Raw genomic sequence first — 16,976 nt, 5'->3', positions numbered from 1 at the left:
GCCCACCACACAGCCCTCCTCTGTGCCCTGCCCTCGCCTGCCTTGGGGTATCTGCCTGCTCCGAGCTCTCTGGCTGGTGCCAGAACACCTGTCCTCCCAGAGCACAGGCTGTCAGCCAGCCTCCCAGAGCTAGGGTCCCAGCTGGGTCACTGGACGATCCGAGAGAGGCAGGGTCTCATGGGCAGAGCTGGACAAGTCGTGAGGGCGCCCAGGGGGCTCTCAATCAGGCACGCCCATCAGGGATTCTACTAAAACCAGACACAAGTTCCTAAAGGGATTGAGGTCACCAGCTGAAGGTCCCAAGCGTCTACCTTGCTCACCATTGTCTCGTTTTCCCAGTTCCTCAGTCTCCAGAACTGGGTGGTGCCGGTCAGCACCCTCCCCGGGATGGAAGGGATGTGGGTGGATTGGTTTACGAAGACCTGTTTAAAAGAAGTTTCAGTGTTCTTTTGCTTTTTAGGGCTTTCATTGTCAGGAAAATGTTTCCCAGATTTTTGTAGTTGTGGTGTTGGTTTGTTTTTTGTTTTGTTTTTATTTTGTGGCTTTGTCATCCAAGCAGCTTCCTGGGAGGCCTATTTCCACGCTTGAAAAGTTTGCTAAAATAAACCCCTGGTTCTTTGGGCCTGGAGGGATGGTGCACATTCCGTCTCCAGGCAGAGCCCCACTTCCCCCCGCCTACCGGCCGGACCAGGCCTTGAAGCTTCTCCGGCCGCAGGGGAGGCAGAGGGAGCGCCCTTCGAAGTGCCTGCTTCCAGGGAAAAGCCGTCAGCGCCGTCTGGTGGAAGAAGGGGGAAGGGGGCCCGCCCTGCAGCGTTTGCCCCTCAGGTGGGAAACTGCAGAGTCCTCCCGGGACTCAGCCCCAGGTGCCTGCGGGGAGGCCCTCCCTGCCCTTCGGTGGCGCTTCCTGGAACCTCCTCCCAACTGGACTGGTTGCATCCACATCCCTGTCTGCAGACCTGCTCTGGGGAGGATCCACTGCGGACTTGCTTTCATTTCACTGGTCCCTCAGTAATAGGCAATTAGGCTCACCTGCGTCCTTGCACGCACCTGGTCCTGCGCACGCGTGTGTGACTGTAAGAGAAACTCCTGGAAGGCGGGCCCGCACCCGCGACCACCTTCTCCTTAGGAGTCCTCAGCCCTGTGCTGTGCGTGTTTGGCTCTGCTCGCACTCGGGGCACCAGGACAGTCGAGGTCTGGGCGGCTGCACCTGCACTCTGGCAGCACGCCCCATGCGCCACACGGGCCACCGTGGTCATTTCTCTGGCCTGTGGGGTGACTTTGCACCGAGAACCCCGCTCAGCCTCTCCTGCTGTCAGACATGCAGCGTGTCGCGCGTTTGTCTGTGAGGTGCTTCCCAAAGCTTGTTTTCTTCTCTGAGGACCTCGTGTACAAGCGCTCAGCACACAGCGAGACCAACAGATGGTTCCTTACTCCCTAAACGTTCTCTCCTTAGGGAGAACTTGCAGGGGAGGAGCCCTGAAGAGCAGCACGTTTTATGACTGGATTCAGGGGACTGGCTGAGCTTTTTCTACGGCAGAACCACCGGCTTTGCCCCACGCGCCCTCCAGCTCCGTTTCCTAAACGCTCTGGGGCCACAGCCAGTGCAGCCTGGAGGTGGGGCTGAAGGAGCCTCTGTCTGTCAGCTGCTCGTGGCCACGTGCAGAGAGACCCTCGGGAAACAGTGTGGTGCCCGCAGGTGAGGGTGGGTGCTCAGGAGCCCTCTGGCCAGCAAGTCTTCTCTGGAGACAACGTGCCAGGGGACAGGACCGGACAGGAAAGCTCAGAGCAGCCTCGCCCACCACAGCAAAGAGTGGAAACAATCAAACATCTATTGGAAAGAGATGGACACTTGCGCACATTGCTAAGGGCGGCCACCCTGGTCCTCCCCAGGGTCCCCACCCCCTCTCTCTCTCCCAGGGGGAGGGCTACAGTGAGGGTCCCAGTCTGAGTGCTCTCCCAAGGCTCCAAGATGACGTCCTAGCCCCCGTCTTAGTAGAACAGAGGGGAACCCTTACATCCTCAGCAGTCACCCTCCCACATATGCTGCTCCTACGAAAGCCAGGGGATTCCGCAGGCTGGATTGCAGCGAGCCGGGAGCCCTTCTTCCATTCCCGTCTTCTCTTTAGAGTTGTAAAACACCCACAATGTGGTGTTAGGTTCACACAGTAAACATTTAGAAAATGGTATGCCCATCCCCAAGCCCCCAGCTTTTCTACCCAAAAGTTGTTACCCACGTACACATGCCCACACACACGTGCACGCTCATACATGCACACACATAACACCCACACACCGTTTTCTAATATACACAGATGGCAGCATTTTAGACACTCTCTGCTGTGCTTTAAAAAAATATCTGAACGTCCTTTGCAGATTGTTCCAGATCAGTATGTAAAGGACTGCTTCTTCTTTCTAATGCCTGTCTAGTGCTTCGCGGTGCAGCTGTGGCATAATTTAAAGGCGCCATTAATGGATATTTAGGTGGTTTCCAATCACTTGCTATTTCCTGCAGCGCTGGAATGAATATCATTGTCCAAACATCTTTACTTACATGTGTGAGCATATCTTTGGGGTAAATTCTTGGAAATGATATTCACACGCTGCAGAATTGACCGTCACCCCATTTTATGAATGAGAACACACAGCCGGACATGCAGACGACCTTCCAAAGGGGTGTGAACCTGCAGCGTGTATTCACGGGGCGACCTTTCCGGGGCTCCTCAGGGCTGCTCGCCTCCCCACAGGTCACCTCAGCCTGAAGGGAGCTCCCGGACCCGCTGCCCTGAGCGCCCGGGGGGTGGGTGGCCGAGAGAGAGGCGGCGCAGAGCCGGGCTCCAGGAGGGGCCCCCGGGGGGTCGGGCGGCATCGGCCGGGGGGTGCCGCGGACCAGGGGAAGCGGCAGCTCAGCAGCACCAGCTCCCAGGCGTTGCTTGGTGGTGACGGTGGCGGCCGGAGACTGGACAGTGGAGGGAAATCCGGGGCCCCCAGCCTGGAGAAGCCACACAGAGCCCCGCGGTTACCCTCAGGAGCCTCCCCAAACCCCTCAGAGAAGTCTGCCGGGGCCGCAACCAAGATTCTGCTCCCAGCGCGGACACGCCGCCTCCCAAACGCCACCCGCCTAGACATCCAGCAGCCTGACGCCTCCTGCGCTCTGCCCCTACCTGGACCCCATGCCTGCCCATCTTGGGAGGGACCAACCGTGTGGCACCACATCATGCGGACTCCTACCTCCGGGACCACCTTCCCCATCCACCTCCCGAGACCACCCTCTCCCCTCCCCCTCCTCCCTCCCCCACTGGGCCTCTATCGCCACCTCCCCCATTGGACCACCCTCCTCGCTCCCCCATTGGATCAAGCTCGCCACCTCCTCCATTGGAGCAGCCTCCCCAGCTCCCCCATTGGACCACGCTCCCCAGCTCCCCATTGGACCATGCTCTCCAGCTCCCCATTGGACCAAGCTCCCCACCTCCTCCATTGGAGCAGCCTCCCCAGCTCCCCCATTGGACCACGCTCCCAGCTCCCCATTGGACCAAGCTCCCCACCTCCTCCATTGGACCACCCTCCTCGCTCCCCCATTGGGCCAAGCGCCCCACCTCCTCCATTGGAGCAGTCTCCCCAGCTCCCCCATGGGACCATGCTCCCCAGCTCCCCATTGGACCACACTCTCCAGCTCCCCATTGGACCAAGCTCCCCACCTCCTCCATTGGAGCACCCTCCCCAGCTCTCCCATTGGACCACGCTCCCCAGCTCCCCATTGGACCACGCTCCCCAGCTCCCCATTGGACCACGCTCCCCACCTCCTCCATTGGAGCAGCCTCCCCAGCTCCCCCATTGGACCATGCTCCCCAGCTCCCCATTGGACCATGCTCCCCAGCTCCCCATTAGACCAAGCTCCTCACCTCCTCCATTGGAGCAGCCTCCCCAGCTCCCCCATTGGGCCACGCTCCCCAGCTCCCCATTGGACCATGCTCTCCAGCTCCCCATTGGACCAAGCTCCCCACCTCCTCCATTGGACCACCCTCCTCACTCCCCCATTGGACCAAGCTCCCCACCTCCTCCATTGGAGCAGCCTCCCCAGCTCGCCCATTGGACCACGCTCCCCAGCTCCCCATTGGACCAAGCTCCCCACCTCCTCCATTGGACCACCCTCCTCGCTCCCCCATTGGACCAAGCTCCCCACCTCCTCCACTGGAGCAGCCTCCCCAGCTCCCCCATTGGACCACGCTCCCCAGCTCCCAATTGGACCAAGCTCTCCAGCTCCCCATTGGACCAAGCTCCCCACCTCCTCCACTGGAGCACCCTCCCCAGCTCCCCCATTGGACCACGGTCCCCAGCTCCCCCATTGGACCACGCTCCCCAGCTCCCCATTGGATCAAGCTCCTCAGCTCCCCCATTGGACCAAGCTCCCCGCCTCCTCTATTGGAGCACCCTCCCCAGCTCCGCATTGGACCACGCTCCCCAGCTCCCCATTGGACCACCCTCCCCAGCTCCACGTGAGACCACCCTCCCACTCCTGTTTCCCAGACTCCAGTGGCTCCCATTACCCCTCAGATAAGCGCTGGCCTTTAGCACCTGGTGATCTACCCACTGCTAGGGGCTCAGGGTGTGAGGGAGGGCAGTCCAAGGGGGGCAGGCCTCAGACTCCCTCCGTCCAGCACAAAGGACCTGGCCACGCACAACCTGACTGCCAGCACAGGACCGTGACTTGCCTGACCCCTTCACAGGAGAAGCTGAGACCCAGGGACACCTGTGCCCCCAGCCCGCAGCCTGTCAGCTGAGAGGAGCTGGCGCCTGCAGCCGAGTGAGGGCGGGGTGCTGAGACCCAGGACCACAGCCTGGGCCAGCGTGGGTGGGGAATGGGCACCATCTGCGCTTCTGTAGGGGTGCATGTGCGGGTGTGCACGTGTGCGCTGCCTCTCAGGATGTCCGTTCAGGGGATGGTGTGCACCTTTGTGACTCGTCAGGGTTATACATGGAGTGTGGAGCCAGGGGCCTCCCGGGTCAGAACAGACACCGGCCTCAGCTCTGAGGACCTGCGTGCCCACTCACGTCTCTTTGCTGGCAGAGTCGCGGGCCGTGGGCCTGGGGCTGGGGTCCTGGGGGGCAGCGGGGAGGCCCTTCTATGTCTAACACCTGAGTGCCAGTCCTGGTGCAGGGTGAGTGGGTGTGTCTGTGCGTCTTTAGGTTTGCATGTGCTGGGTCCTTATCAGGGTGTCTGGGTGTTTCGCTACGTGTCCCCCCACCCCTGCCGTGTGTGTGTGTGTGTGTGTGTGTGCGTGCTGCCCAATGCGGGTCCCCTTCCGGCCCCTCCAACCCCCAGAGCTGGCTCTCCTCCACTCCACGCTCGGCCCTGATTCCCCACCCGTGGACGAGGCCCCAGGTGAGGCCAGGCCCGCCCGAGCTACCCTGCCGGCTACGGAAGGGACCGCGGGCTCTAGTGTCTCCCCGGGGCCCCAGTTTCCTCAGCCTGGACGTGGTGTGTTCGTGTGTGGACCAGGTGGAAGGCCGGGCGGCGTGGTCCGCAGGCAGCGCCAGTGACATCCGGCCTGAGACTCACCCTCTGACTGGGATGGACCTCGTGGGCACCAACGTCTTCTGCAGGGGCAGCTGCTCCCGCAGCGAGCTGCTCATCTTCGTGACCTCCCAGGGCTGCAGGGGCTCCGCGTTGGTCTCCGTCAGCCAGGAAAACCTACAGGAGCACTTGGCATCTTTGGGGGCTGCAGCCCAGACCTGTGGACTAGCTCTCGCTTGCCTGGAACTTTCCACGTCCCAAGCACTGCTCTGAGTGCTTTATAACCATGCTGGGAGGTAGCTATTGCTTTGCCCTTTATGGATGGGGAAACTGAGGCACAGAAAGGTTAAGTGACTTGCCCAAGGTCACACAGCTAGGAAGCAGTGGAGCTGAGATCTGGGCCAGCAGCTGGCCCAGAGCTATGTCTCGGCCCTGCAGCAACGGCCTGGCCCCGGGAGCCCCAGGCCCCAGGTGTAAGCCTCCCCTTGCGTCACGTAAGGGCCACTCTGCCACGTGCATCTGCCACACTGGGCCTCAGGACAGAGTCTGGGGCCTGGCGACAGAACAAGGGTCGAGGTGTGGTGTCCAGCCCAGCCTGCCGCGGGCGCTCACGAGGAGGCCGTGCCCCGAAGGTTCCGCTCGGGGCAGCCATCGGTCCTCCCACTCCCTCCCAGGCCCCGCCTGCCTGCTCAGCACACTGCCAGTCTCTGCTGGCTCCTGAGTGCCCTGGGGCTTTGCAAATTCCTGCCCCTCCGCCCCCTCCTCCTGCCCCCCGCAGCCGGATCCCATTACACCCTCACAGGAGCAGGTGCTGTGAATGGGTGACAGGGCCACTGGCCCAAAGGAAGCGGTTGGCCATGGCCCTGGGGTGCCCGGGGGCCCTGGACCCCTCTCTGGAGGCCCTTGGCTCAGGGTGGGATGGGGGCGAAGGTGGACCCCCGCCGTCACGGACCGCAGAGCTGGTCAGGGAGCTCCCTGTGGACAGACGACCGCCCCGCTCCAGCTGTGCGCCCCAGAGTGCGTTCCTGGGGTGCCTGCGGGGAGGCAGGGCTTGGCCTGGGGTCAGGGTCTGGGCTCAGGGCCGGGTCAGGGCCTGGGCTGAGGGTCTGGGCTCAGGGCCTGGGCTGAGGGTCTGGGCTCAGGGCCCGGGGTCAGGGTCTGGGCTCAGGGTTTGGTACCTGTACGGAAACTTCCTGGCAAACTTCTCCTCGGTCCTGGTCTTACTCTTCTTACCCTGGTGGGACCCCTTGGGGGCCTTCACGTCCATCGCAGAACGGGGCTAAGCTGGGGTTCGCCCTTCAGCCACAGCTGGAAGACAGGCGGGAGGAGCCAGTCGGGACCTGGACGGCACGGCTTCCCCTTGACTGACCGCCCGCCCTTGTCTGCCGAGGAGATGGGGCCGAGGGGAGGGCTGTGAGCTGCCAGTGAGCCGGGCCCCGCCTCAGCACCCTGCTCCAGGATGGTTGCTCTGCTGTGAGTGTGTGTGTGTGTGTGTGTGTGTGTGTGTATAGTGTGTCTGAGTGTGTTAGGGTGTAGTGTGTATATGTGTATGTATGTTTGCTTGTGTATGAGTGTGTGTGGGTGTACACGTGTGTGTGTGTAGTGTGTGTACGTGTGTGTGTTTAAGCGTGCGTGCAGCTCTATGCGGTTCTATGCCGTGTGTGGCTCCGTGTCGCCCCACGGTCGAGCGGACGCTCGGCTGACCGGCCCCAGGAGGCTCCCAGCTGCTCCCCTGCCGGCAGCCACATCCTCCCTCCAGCGCACCCCAGCCGCGGCCACCACGGATCTGCTCCCGTCTGTGTGAGGACGTGGTTGTACGGGTGGGATCGCGCGGCCGGCACCCTTTGGAGACTGGCACCCTCCTGCCGTCGCAGGGCTGGGTCTGCAGGGGCTCCTGCCCAGGGCTGAGCTGGACCGACTGTCACCCACGGGACCCCGGGGCAGTTCCCAGGCTGGAGGCATTATGAATAAAGCTGCTGCAAATGTTCACGTAGAAGTTTCTGCACGAAGATAAGACTTTGTTTCTCTGTTGTAGGCGCCTAGGAGTGCAGTCACCAGGCGGATGGAGGCCCATTTTTAGTTTTAAAGGGAACTGCCACATGGTTTTCGAGTCGCTGGGTCATTTTCCCTGCCCAGCAGTTAGGAGTGGTTCTCTTTTAAGGCACCCAAGAGTAAGGGTAACCCAAGGCAGGGCTGAGAAGGGCTGGGGTTAAGACCTGACCACTGGGGCTTCACGTGCCCCTTGGCCCCAGCGGCTGTGCTAATGTGGCTGCACTGTGGTCCCCACAGCCAGCTCCTCCGCACGTGCGTGACCTTCATGGGCCGATGCCGGCCACCTGCCGGCACCCCGTGCTCCACAGGCGCGGCGGCTCCCAGCATGGGAGGTCCCGAAGCGCTGGCCGAGGCCCTGGTTCCAGGTGGGGATGGTGTGGATGCTGTCAGCCACCCACGGACGTGCCTGACCGGCGGGTCTGACTGCGCCGGGCCAGACAGTTCCCCGGGAGCCAGTGCCCTGGAAGCAGCCCCGCTGGCGACGCGGGGAGGGGGTGGGGAAGGAAAGCCGGGCTGCTTGGCCCCTTGACCGGGACAGCCCCGGGGCACCCTCCCCACAGCACGGCCCGCGGAGGACCTGGCAGGACTGGGCGGAGTTGCCCACCGTGGGGACGCCATGTGGAGTGCCTCTTTCCCCCCTTCTCACCTCCCACCCCTGCCGAGCCGCGGGAGCCGCTCCCAAGTAAGGCATCTCACAGCAGCATGCACCTGTCCCCCGTCGTGGGACTGGCTGAGCCGCCAGGAACCAGGCGGGGAGGGCGAAAGCTGGTCACGTCCCCACAGCACCGCGTCTGACCACACACAAGCGCAGAGCAGACACTGTCTGCTGGCTCCTCCTTCCCTGTCAGACCTGAAGCCCACCCCCCATCCCAAGCTGGGGCTGCCCACCCAACCCTTCTCTAGTCACAGCAGCTGGGTTTCCATGACAACACTTTGCATGATAATGGACCTCCTGAAATCTGGAAAAAAGCCTCCTGGAAACAAGGCGCCCCTTCCCAAGTCTGGGGTCTGGGTCCCCAGGAGGCCGCTGTCCCAGTGGGGATTGGGTTTTCTCTCCTGGGGGAGAGGTGGAGAGGTGGGCCAGGCTGCTCCCCCGGAGGGCTTCGAGGGCTGCCTGGGGCAGGTGCCCCAGCGTTGTGGCAGAGCGTGCTGGCCGTGAGGCTGATGGCCCCACTGGACACAGAGCACCTGGACAAGGCCACGCGGGAAGCCCTGGCCTGTGAGCCCCGAGCACAGCGTCCTGGGGGCCGGGCCCCACCAAGGAGTCCTCCTGACCCGGACTTACGGCCAGCAAAGGGCCGTGTGGACGGGGCAGCTCTACACCAGCGCAGGTTAGGGGGCCTTTGCGGCCTCTGACGTGGGACCAGGGTTGTTACGAGGACACCAGGGACCTGTCTGTAGCCCTGGCCCCCAGCCCCTTGCTATCAGGTAAAGCTTTCAGCCCCCCTCCCCCGAGGAGCCAGGAGAGGGCCCTGGTCCAGGACGGGGCTGGGTCCGCACAGGAGGTGAAGTGTCTGTTGAGCTCCGTGCAGGACCTTGTTTAATGTTGCCATCTGATGGAGGACACATTACCATCATTCCATTTTCAGGTAAGGAAACGGAGGCTCTAGAAGGTGAACTGCTCGGCCTGCGTGCCCCCTCCCCCAGCACGTGGGGAAGAGGTGGGGTCCGGGCTGTGTCCGGGCCACGTGGCGCAGTCCTGGAGAGGCTGGCGAGGGGACCCCACGCCCACCGGGCCCCACCTGCAGACCCCCTAAGCCCTGGGCCTGGCCCTGCAAACCGTGCCGAGCCTGCTTCCCGCGGGGCAGGAGGGCCCTGCCGGGTCCCGGGCAGCCCTCCGTCCCGCGGCTGCTCCCAAGCCGACTTGGGGCTGCCCTTCCCAGCCACACAGGCTGCCTCCCCGCTCCCGGCAGTGACCCATCAGGGTGTGGATCGCAGGGCCCAGGAAGAGGCCGATGTGAGGGCCACTGCCCACCCCCCCACCCCGCCAAGGCCAGCCCCCCAGCAGGGAGCCTGCAGCCAGAAAGGAGTGGGTGAGCGAACCCCCCAAGGGGCCGGCTACTCACCTGGCCGCCTGAATGACGCCAGAGCCGGGGGAGACGCTGTCTATGGTCCCGGCTGCCGTGCACCGGGTGAGCACTGGCCCCAGGGCCCCAGGGGCCAGGCCCACAGGCTCACTGCAGCATCAGAAGCCCCTGAGGTCACAATCGGTGACACTGCAGCCACTAAGCCACGTGGCTTGGAATCCAGCCTGAAGCCCCGTTGGCCGGGGCATGGCGGTGGGGGCAGCTGCGTGAGGGCTGGGCTGGCGGGCGTTACCGCTTCGAGGACCCCGGATGGGAGCACCCACACCTACACGTTTGGTGGCAGAGCCCCCTAGCCCTCCTTCAGACTAAGCGCAAGGGAAGGCCTAGAAATAGCGAACAACTCGCCCTGGCTGCAGAAAAGCCCCTTTTCTGGCTGATCTTGACTGAGCCCTGGCCGCAGCCCAGGAGCCGTCGGGCTGGGCCAACGCAGGGGAGGGCGGTTAGTTCCGGGGCCTGCTGCCCCGTGGAGGCCCCGCCAGGCTCAGAACCGTCAGGGTCGCCCCTGGACAAGCAACGGCGAGCATCCCAGGCCAGGGCGCCTGTGTCCCAAGTGGGGACTAGAGGAGAGGAGAGGGGCAAATAGTGTAAAGCAAGGCCTCCTCCTGCCCTGATGTCCCAGGCCTTTATCTGCGAGTGAACACGTAGGGAGCGTGTTAGCTGGGGTCCCCGGAGCAGCCCCGAGATGGGGGTTCTAGTCGAGGGACATGCCGAGGGAGGGACGCAGGACAGGGCAGGTCTGAGCTGCCGACTGGTCCCAGGGGAGCCCTGCAGGGACCTCCCCGGAGCCGTTCGTGCCCTGAGGTGGGGGCAGCCTTTCGGGCCCGGGCGGTCACGCCTGGCCTGGGGCCTGTGGTGTCCCGTGCCCGGGAGAGCAGTGCTGAGTCAGCACCTCACGGCGGTCAGGGGGCAGGAGGGCTGGCTGGGACACCAGCCTGGTCCAGAGGTCCGCGCAGGGCCAACCTCGCCGTCACAGAAGAGAGGGAGAGTGAGACGGAGGAGGAGGTTTGGCGAGACGGCTGTGCTGTCAGGAGACTCCCAGGAGCTTGCGGGGGAGGTGGACGGGCCCACACGGGCATCCAGGGCTGTGCAGGAGCCGGACTTCCCAGCAGGCTGTCCACACCCTTAAGCCTGATTTAGGTTCCCTTGACTCTTCTCTGGGCCACGGCGTCTCGGACTACGGCTTAGACGGAACAGCAGGGGAGCGTCGGCACGGGCTGGGGCCCTGGGCACTGTCGGCCCCTCTGAGCTCACACAGTGGTTGGGTCTGTGAAGGGCTGGGCTGGCTGTGGGCGCACCAGGTGAGAGCCCGGCCTCTGCCCAACTCGCCGTGCCACCCTGGGCACACAGGACCCTCTCGGAGCCTCTGTGTCTGCGTCTCGGGGCTGTGGAGGAGGGGGTGAGAACTTTCCAGGGGTCCCATTGGCGCGAGGTCATGGTACCGAGGGGACGTGAGCTTTGGTCTGGGAGGTGGCAGAACCATGGGGCTGGCGGCGGGGCTGAGCTTTCCTCGCTTTTTATGCCCCTCACCTCCTTTCCAGCCTGGTCATCGAGCAGCAGAGCTGAAAGGAGGCCTCTGGTGGTGAGGGCAGCGGGTCCAAGCGAGGCCCGCCGGGGCTTCCCAAGGCTGCTACAGATTGTCAGTGAGGAGAGAGATGACAAGACGCGTGCTTTGAAAATATGGCTCTGGTTCTGTGTGGAGAACAAAGAGAATGGGGCCGGGAGCGGGCGGACCAGGGGCCATCGGGGTAAGTGACACGAGAGACAGACGGCGGCACCTTGGAGCGAGGTGCTAAGAGAACAGAGGGAAGGGGGCGGGCCTGAGAGATGTTTAGGAGATAAAAGTAACACAGCGTAGTGGCGATGGAGGCCATGAGGGGCTCAAGGAGATGCTGGGCTTCCTTCTTTGCCCCCACATGGGACTGGACGGAGCCTTGGAGGGAGACGACGAGTCCAGTCTTGGTCAGGCTGAGTCTGACCCTCTGAGATGTCCCTCCACTTAGGCAGTTAAACATCTGGGTCTGAGATTCAGACGGGTGAAGTCTGGCCTTAAGACGGTAGTTCGGGTGTCACTGGTGTATCAACAGTAACTGAAGATACTCATCCGAAGGGGACAGAGCGCAGCAGGAGAAGTTCGGAGGGCATCAGGCTGACGGTTAAGATGCTCCAACATTTAATGACGAAGTCAACATTTGATGCCCACTAACCAGACAGAGACACAGACGGAGAAGACACAGAGAGTGGTGTCACCAAAGCCAGGGGACGATCTGGCTCTAGGGGCACGAGTGGTCACAGCCTTGGTGCTGTGGGTGTGCTGCGACATGAGGGCTGAGAAATACTGGGGTCTTGGGGCCGATTCATTCCACGCGGAGCTGGTCCTGGGAGGGACGGGCACAGACTGCAGGGGCTGGACCCTGAGGTTGTGTTGTCACATTCCCTGTGCCATGTCCCCAAGGCACTCTCCATCGTACCCTGCAAACTGGATGCATTTACCACTAACGGTTTTTGTGGGTTCTCCAGGGTTTTCTGCATATAAGATCATAGCATCTGTGAAGAGACATAACTTTACTTCTTTTCCAATTTGGATGCCTTTTGTTTCTTTTTCTTGCCTAATTGCTCTCTCTAGAACTTCCAGGACTCGTTGAATGAGCAGTGGGCAAAGGAGGCATCTTTATCTTGTTCCTGATCCCGGGGGGAAAAAAAACCTTTCCGTCTCTCAATACTGAGTATGGTGCGATCTGCAGGTTTTTCATATATGGCTTTATCATGTTGGATTTTGTCAAATGCTTTTTTTGCATCAATTGAGATGATCATGTGGTTTTTACCCATCACTCTATTAATGTGGTGTACTGCGTTGACTGATTTCCTTATTATGAAACACTCTTGCACCCTGGGATAAAACTCACTCGGTATATAATCCTTTAAAGATGCTGTTGAATTTACTTTGCTATTATTTTGTTGAGGATTTTTGCATCTATAATCACCAGGGATATTGGTCTGTAGTTTTCTTTTCTTGTAGTGTCTTTGTCTGGCTTTGGTGGCAGGGTGATATTGACGCATAGAATGAGTTAGGAAGTGCTCTCTTTTCTTCAGTTTTTTGGGAAGATTCTGAGAGGGATTGGTGTTAATGTTTCTTTAATGTTTGGCAGAATTACACCAGTGAAGCCATCTGGTCTTGGGCTTTTTTTGCTGTTGGTTTGTTTCTTTAAATCAACTTTAGTAAGGCCTAATTCACATACAATTAAATGCATTTTTAAAACTGTGGTAAAATACACATAAGATCAAAATAACCATCTTAACCATTTTTTTTTAAAGGTTTTTTTTTAAAATTTATTTATTTATTTATTTATTTTTGGGTGTGTTGGGTCTTCGTTTCTGTGCGAGGGCTTTCTACAGTTCCAGCGAGCAGGGTGCACTCTTCATCGCGGTGCACGGGCCTCTCACTGTCGTGGCCTCTCTTGTTGCGGAGCACGGGCTCCAGACGCGCAGGCTCAGTAGTCGTGGCTCACGGGCCTAGCCGCTCTGCGGCATGTGGGATCTTCCCAGACCAGGGCTCGAACCCGTGTCCCCTGCATTGGCGGGCAGACTCTCAACCACTGCGCCACCAGGGAAGCCCCATCTTAACCATTTTTAAGTGTACAGTTCAGTGCTACTAAGTACATGCACACCGTTGTGCACCCATCAGCACCCTCCATCTCCAGAACGTTCTTCATTTTGCAAAATTAAAACTCTGTCCCCATTAAACAGCCCCTCCCCCTTCCCCTCCCCCAGCCCCTGGCCCCGCCATCCTACTTTGTCTCTACGGATTTGACTGCTCTCATGTAAGAGAAATTGTACAATATCCCCAGTTCTGTCACCGGCTTATTTCACTTGGCATATAATGTCCTCAAGGTTTGTCCACGCTGATGAAATTCATGTCGGAATTTTCTTCCTTTTTAAGGCTGAATAATATTTCATTGTATGTGAACTCCACATTTTGTTTATCTATTCATCTGTGGATGGATACTTGGGTTTCTTCCACCTTCTGGCTATTGTGAATAATGCTATGAACATGGTGTACAAATATCTCTTGGAGACTCTGCTTTCAGTTCTTTTGAGTGTATATTCAGAAGTGGAATTGCTAGATCATATGGTGATGCTGTTTTTAATTTTTTGAAGAACTGCCAGACTGTTTTCCACAGTGGCAGTACCACCATTTCACACTCCTAATGGCACACATGGGTTCCTGTTTCTCCACATCCTCACTGACATTTGTTGCGTTTTTTTTTTTTTTTTTTGAACAACAGCCACCCTGATGGGCGTGAGGCGGTATCTCACTGTGCTTCTGATTTGCATTTCTCTGATGACTAGTGGCATTGAGCAGCTCTTCATGTGCTTATCGGCCATTTGTGCATCTGCTTTGGACAAAGGTCTATTAAAGTCCTTTGCCCATTTTCAAACTGGGTGGTTTGTTTTTATGTTATTGTGTTTTGGAAGTTCTCGATATATTCTGGATATTATATTCTGGATTTTCAGATACGTGGCTTGCAAATATTTCCTCTCATTCTGTGGTTTGTCTTTTTACTCTGTAAATACTGTCCTAGTGTCCTTTACTGCAGAAAGCTTTAAATTCTCCTGAGGTCCAATTTGTCCATTTTTTCTCTTGTTACCTGGCCTTTCATCATATACACGACTGATTGCCAAATTCAATGTCATGAATGTTTTGCCCTATGTTTTCTTCTAAGAGTTTTATAGCTTTTGCTTTTACATTTAAGTCTTTGATCCATTTTCACTTAATGTTTGTATATGATGTTAGGCAAGGATCCAACGTCATTCTTTTACATGTGGTTCCCCAGCACCATCTGGTGAAAAGATTGTTCTTTTCCCGTTAAGTGGTCTTGGCACCCTTGCTCATATACTGAGGCTTTATTTCAAGGCCCTCTATTCTCTTCCATTGGTCTATAGGTCCCTCTTTGTGCCAGTACCACACTGTTTTGATTGTTGATGATTTGCAGTGAATTTTGAAATTAGGAAGTATGAGATCTCCCACTTTGTTCTCTTTCATGATTGTTTTGAATATTCAGAGTCCCTTCAGATTCCATGTGAATTTTAGGATGGGTTCTTCTATTTCTGCAAAAATCATTGCTGGGATTTTGACAGAATCTGAATCTACAGATTGCTTTGGGCATAACTGACATTTTAACAATATTAAGCTTTTCAATCCAGAAATGTGGGATGTCTTTCCACTTACTTGTGTTCTTTAATTTTTTTCAGCAACGTTTTGTAGTTTTCACTGTACGACTATTTCATCTCTTGGGTTAATTTAGTTCCTATGAATATAATTCTTTTTCGGGCTATTGTAAATGGAATTATTTTCTTAATTTCCTTTTCAGATTGGTCATTGTTAGTATATAGAAATTCAACTGATATTTTGGTGTTGATTTTGAAATCCTGCTATTTGCTGAACTCATTTATTAGTTCTAACAGTTTCTGTGTCTGTGCGTGTGGAATCTTTAGTGTTTTCTACATACAAGACCGTAACATCTGTGAACAGAGATAGTTCTACTTCTCTCTTTCCAAATTTGGATGCCTGTTATTTCTTTTTCTTGCCTAATTGATCTGGCTAGAACTTTCAGTAAGTACTATGTTGAACAGAAGTGGCAAAAGGGGACATACTTGTCTTGTTCCTGATATTAGACTAAAAGCTTTCAGTCTTTCACCATTGAGTTAGATGGTAATCGCGGGGTTTTCATATGTGGCTTTTATTATGTAGAGGTAGTTTTCTTCTATTCCCAGTTTGTTTAGTACTTTTTAATCGGGAAAGTGTGTGGAATTTTGTCAAATGCTTTTTCAGCATCAATTGAGATGATCACGTGGTTTTTTTCCTTCATTCTGCTGATGTGGTGTACTACACTGATTGATTTTTGCATGTTGAATCATTCTTGCATTCCAGACATAAATCTCACTTGGTTACGGTGTATGATCCTAGGAGAAAGTCTATTTGCATGAGAAAAGACAATGAATAGATACCAATGCTGAGATCACACAGAGAGCAGTATTACCTGACAAAGATGTTAAAGCAGCTGCTATAAAAATGCTCCAACAAGTAAGAGAAAACACTCTTGAAGTGAGTAGCCCAAATGTAGCTCAAATACAGCTGCTTGCATTGCATTCTGTTCAGCTGCCCCCCAACCCACATCCAGGGGAAATCAGCAACATCTCCTGTTCCCACCTCAGTTACAGCAATCGCTCCACGCGCCTCTCTTGCTTTCACCTCCCCAGTAGAAAGGCGAGTCTGTAACTGGATCCTGCGTGCCTTACTCTGGGTGCCCAATCCCTGCCCCAGCCCCGTCCACAGATGGTGCTCCCTAATTGGTTCCTGGCTTAGAGCTTCTTTTAAAACGTATGCCCAGATGTTCTGACCACAGAGGCAGGCAGCCAGCGTACGGCCCAGGAGAGCACTGCCGCCGGGAACCCTCAACTTGGTGCTGGAGGGTCTGCTCCCAAGGAAACAAGGTTCCAAAATGACCCCGGGCGGGCCTCCCACCTCAAGGGCCTTTTAGATGCTGACAGGTGTGCAAACTCAAAAGGAACCTCCTAACGTCACCTGTTCACTTACTGAACCCGACTGTAAGGAAACAGACTGAGAACAGAACCACCTAAATAGTTTTAAATTACATTTCACATGGTACAGTATTGAGAACTTTTTATTATTATTCTTAAGATCAACATGAGAAGTCCAAGCATCTCTCTCTGACGTGAGATATTCTGCTCAGTCCAGTGACACGAAGAGGAGAGCGGCCAGGTGGTCACTTTCGGGAACCAGAAGCGGGCGAGGCGGTCTGCCCGTGGCTCCACACGTGCCCACAGGAGAAGACGGCGCGCTAGTGCTCTGCGGCAGCTACGGGGGCGTCCCAGACGCCCATGTGCTGAAGATGCCCACTTTATAGTCAGTTTCATAAAAGAAAATACTTCCATGGACTCAACAAAGCAAGGGGATAAAAACACTAGCAACCAGGAACATCGACTTGGATGAGTCGTGTGACTAAAAGGTCTGTCGGGGGAGCTGATGGGGAAGAGGTCAGTCTTGGCTCACCTGGTGGCTCCGAGCTAAGACGTCAAGGACGCAGCGTGGCTGCCCCCCCCCCCCCCGTCAGCCAGGCGGGTGGACGGCACTGCTGCTGTCCCGCCTCCTTGTCCCCACGCTGTCCCCGGGCTTACCCGAGAGCACGCCGCCTTCACAGAAACGGGAGCGGGACAAGGAAAGCGACAGCAGCGGCTTAGCCTCAGCAGCCCTTCTGCGTGATGTCCAGCCCCGATGACTTCGTGATCTCCAAGGTGGTGAACAC

General features: G+C 57.4%; 2 protein-coding genes across 4 annotated transcripts in view; both read right to left on the bottom strand.

Annotated features, from left to right (window-relative positions):
• C11H3orf22 (chromosome 11 C3orf22 homolog) overlaps positions 1–16,938 on the bottom strand; it is a 22,642-nt gene extending 5,704 nt beyond the window's left edge. Inside the window, exons 1-4 of one of the 3 annotated variants that reach the window (XM_059940547.1) lie at positions 16,849–16,938; positions 6,691–6,820; positions 5,558–5,689; positions 2,541–2,989 (exon numbers count right to left, since the gene is read on the bottom strand). In XM_059940547.1, coding sequence (XP_059796530.1) covers positions 2,746–2,989; positions 5,558–5,689; positions 6,691–6,779 — 465 coding nt within the window. In that variant the 5' untranslated portion in view covers positions 6,780–6,820; positions 16,849–16,938 and the 3' untranslated portion in view covers positions 2,541–2,745. Of the gene's footprint in view, positions 1–2,540; positions 2,990–5,557; positions 5,690–6,690; positions 6,821–7,276; positions 7,895–16,848 lie in introns of those variants that run through there. The other 2 variants (XM_059940548.1, XM_059940549.1) reach the window with 2 other exon arrangements.
• Positions 16,825–16,976, bottom strand: part of TXNRD3 (thioredoxin reductase 3) — a 42,219-nt gene continuing 42,067 nt past the window's right edge. The window contains exon 16 of the mRNA XM_059940620.1: positions 16,825–16,976. Within this exon, the coding sequence (XP_059796603.1) occupies positions 16,914–16,976 (63 nt within the window). The 3' untranslated portion in view covers positions 16,825–16,913.

Source organism: Balaenoptera ricei, chromosome 11, assembly GCF_028023285.1.
Source record: "Balaenoptera ricei isolate mBalRic1 chromosome 11, mBalRic1.hap2, whole genome shotgun sequence".
NCBI lineage: Eukaryota > Metazoa > Chordata > Mammalia > Artiodactyla > Balaenopteridae > Balaenoptera > Balaenoptera ricei.
The sequence above is the reverse complement of the archived record's forward strand: the minus strand, read 5'-3'. Positions and strand labels throughout refer to the sequence as shown.